At 59.7% G+C, this 1527-nt stretch overlaps 1 protein-coding gene across 1 annotated transcript; it reads right to left on the bottom strand.

Moving 5' to 3' along the window:
- Positions 1 to 218: 218 nt before the first annotated feature.
- On the bottom strand, positions 219 to 1292 carry LOC125548580 (heat stress transcription factor C-1b). Its single transcript, XM_048712149.2, has 2 exons — positions 913 to 1292; positions 219 to 812 (listed from the first exon to the last, which is right to left on the bottom strand). Exons 1-2 carry the CDS (start codon positions 1141 to 1143, stop codon positions 333 to 335), a joined length of 711 nt encoding a protein of 236 aa, XP_048568106.2. The 5' UTR covers positions 1144 to 1292; the 3' UTR covers positions 219 to 332.
- Between the last annotated feature and the right edge of the window lie 235 nt (positions 1293 to 1527).

Genomic DNA, 1527 nt, shown 5'->3' on the forward strand with positions numbered 1-1527 from the left:
GATGTGCGGCGCAACATATGAGGGGCCGGCAGGCAGATGTAAGGGGGGGGGCAGATTTCCGGCATGCTCATAACTCTTAAATATGAGCTGAGCATGAGAGATGAGGGGTGGGTGGAAGGAAAATGCATCGATGAACTCAGATACATATGAGCCCACTTTAAAAAACACATTTTTAAATGCTAAAACTCATGGGTGGAGTGACTACTATGGCGGCAATCAGACGGTCAGATAGCAACTATGCCGAGGGGGAAAGTACACTGTACATACATAAACACCAAAACATCACACGTGTACAGTACACCTATCTATGAACTCTCGACTCCCAAGGTCTATCAGTAGAACACCTGTCCCAGATTAGAGAAGGGGAACGGCACGGCCCTGCTCTGGGCCGCCTGATCCGCAGCGTCAGCTCCGCGTCCGGCGTCGGCCCCGATCCGCCGCCTCTTATCCGGGCTTGAATCCTTGCCACCGGCACCGGCCGCAGCCAGCTCCTCCTTCTTGGCGACCATGGCGCGCAGCACCACGCCCGGGTCGTCGGCGAGCTTGCCGAGGAAGGCCATCATCTGGCCCGGCCGGTTCTCCGCCGCACAGAGCCTGCGGTCCATGTCCTGCAGCTCCTCCTCCATGCCCCTCCGCTCGTCCCGCAGCCTCTGCACCGCCTGGATCGTCCCCCGCACCTCCTCCTCCTCCTCGCACAGCTCCCTCCCGGCCCTCTTCTTCTTGCGCACGATCAGAGGCAGCAGCTTGGCCTGGCCGCGCAGGAACGACTCGTGCGCGAACTCCCACACGTCCGGGTCAACCTTGCGAAAACCCTGAGATCAAAGCAGCAACAGGGAGCAGGTATGAGCACAACCACAGTCGAGAGCTGATTGGAGCAGAGTATATGCATACAAAGAGCGCGTGCGTACGTACGTAGGTGTTGAGCTGGCGGACGAAGCTGGCGAAGTTGCGGTGCTTGAAGTAGGAGGGGAGGAGGAAGTCGGAGAAGGCGGCGGGGTCGAGGACGAGGAACGTGTTGCTGGCGCCGCCCCAGCACACCACGGCGTCCGTGGCCGGGTCGCTCACCATGTGGAACGTCTTGGCCACGAACGGCGCCACGCCGCCGTCGTCCTGCGGCTGGTGGCCCTTGCACTCGCTTCCCATGGACGACGAAGAGGCTACAAACCGGATAAGGAAGCCGCTCGCTGCTCCCGCTCTGCTCGGTGTGGGCTTGTTCTCTGTGGGGAGTCACTCCTTCCTACTACCAACGCGTGTGTGTGCGCAGATATTTCGCCTCCGAGCGGTGATGCTTTATAAGAGAGAAGTATATATCTGCCTCTGCGCGTGCCGACCTTGTCCGCTTGTCGGTTTGACAGATGATGGGGCGGTAACATTTTTGGGTGCTTGGGTTCACGCCATGGGCGGTAACAAATGGAGGCACCCGCTTTGCGCGGTGATGTGGCACCGCACCGGTGGTGCGAGATTTTGCGAGGATTCGGTGTTTGTCGCATACGGGACACGTGTGGCGCCCGCGTGGAAAGCGTTGTG

This window comes from Triticum urartu, chromosome 3A, assembly GCF_056163025.1.
Source record: "Triticum urartu cultivar PI428250 chromosome 3A, HENAU_Tu73, whole genome shotgun sequence".
In the NCBI taxonomy this organism is placed as follows: Eukaryota; Viridiplantae; Streptophyta; class Magnoliopsida; order Poales; family Poaceae; genus Triticum; species Triticum urartu.

Bases quoted from the DNA above. Each gene is read 5' to 3' on its own strand.
- LOC125548580 (XM_048712149.2), bottom strand. From the start codon at position 1,143: ATGGGAAGCGAGTGCAAGGGCCACCAGCCGCAGGACGACGGCGGCGTG. The intron at 813-912 runs GTACGTACGCAC...CTTTGATCTCAG, and splicing joins TCCGCCAGCTCAACACCTAC to GGTTTTCGCAAGGTTGACCC.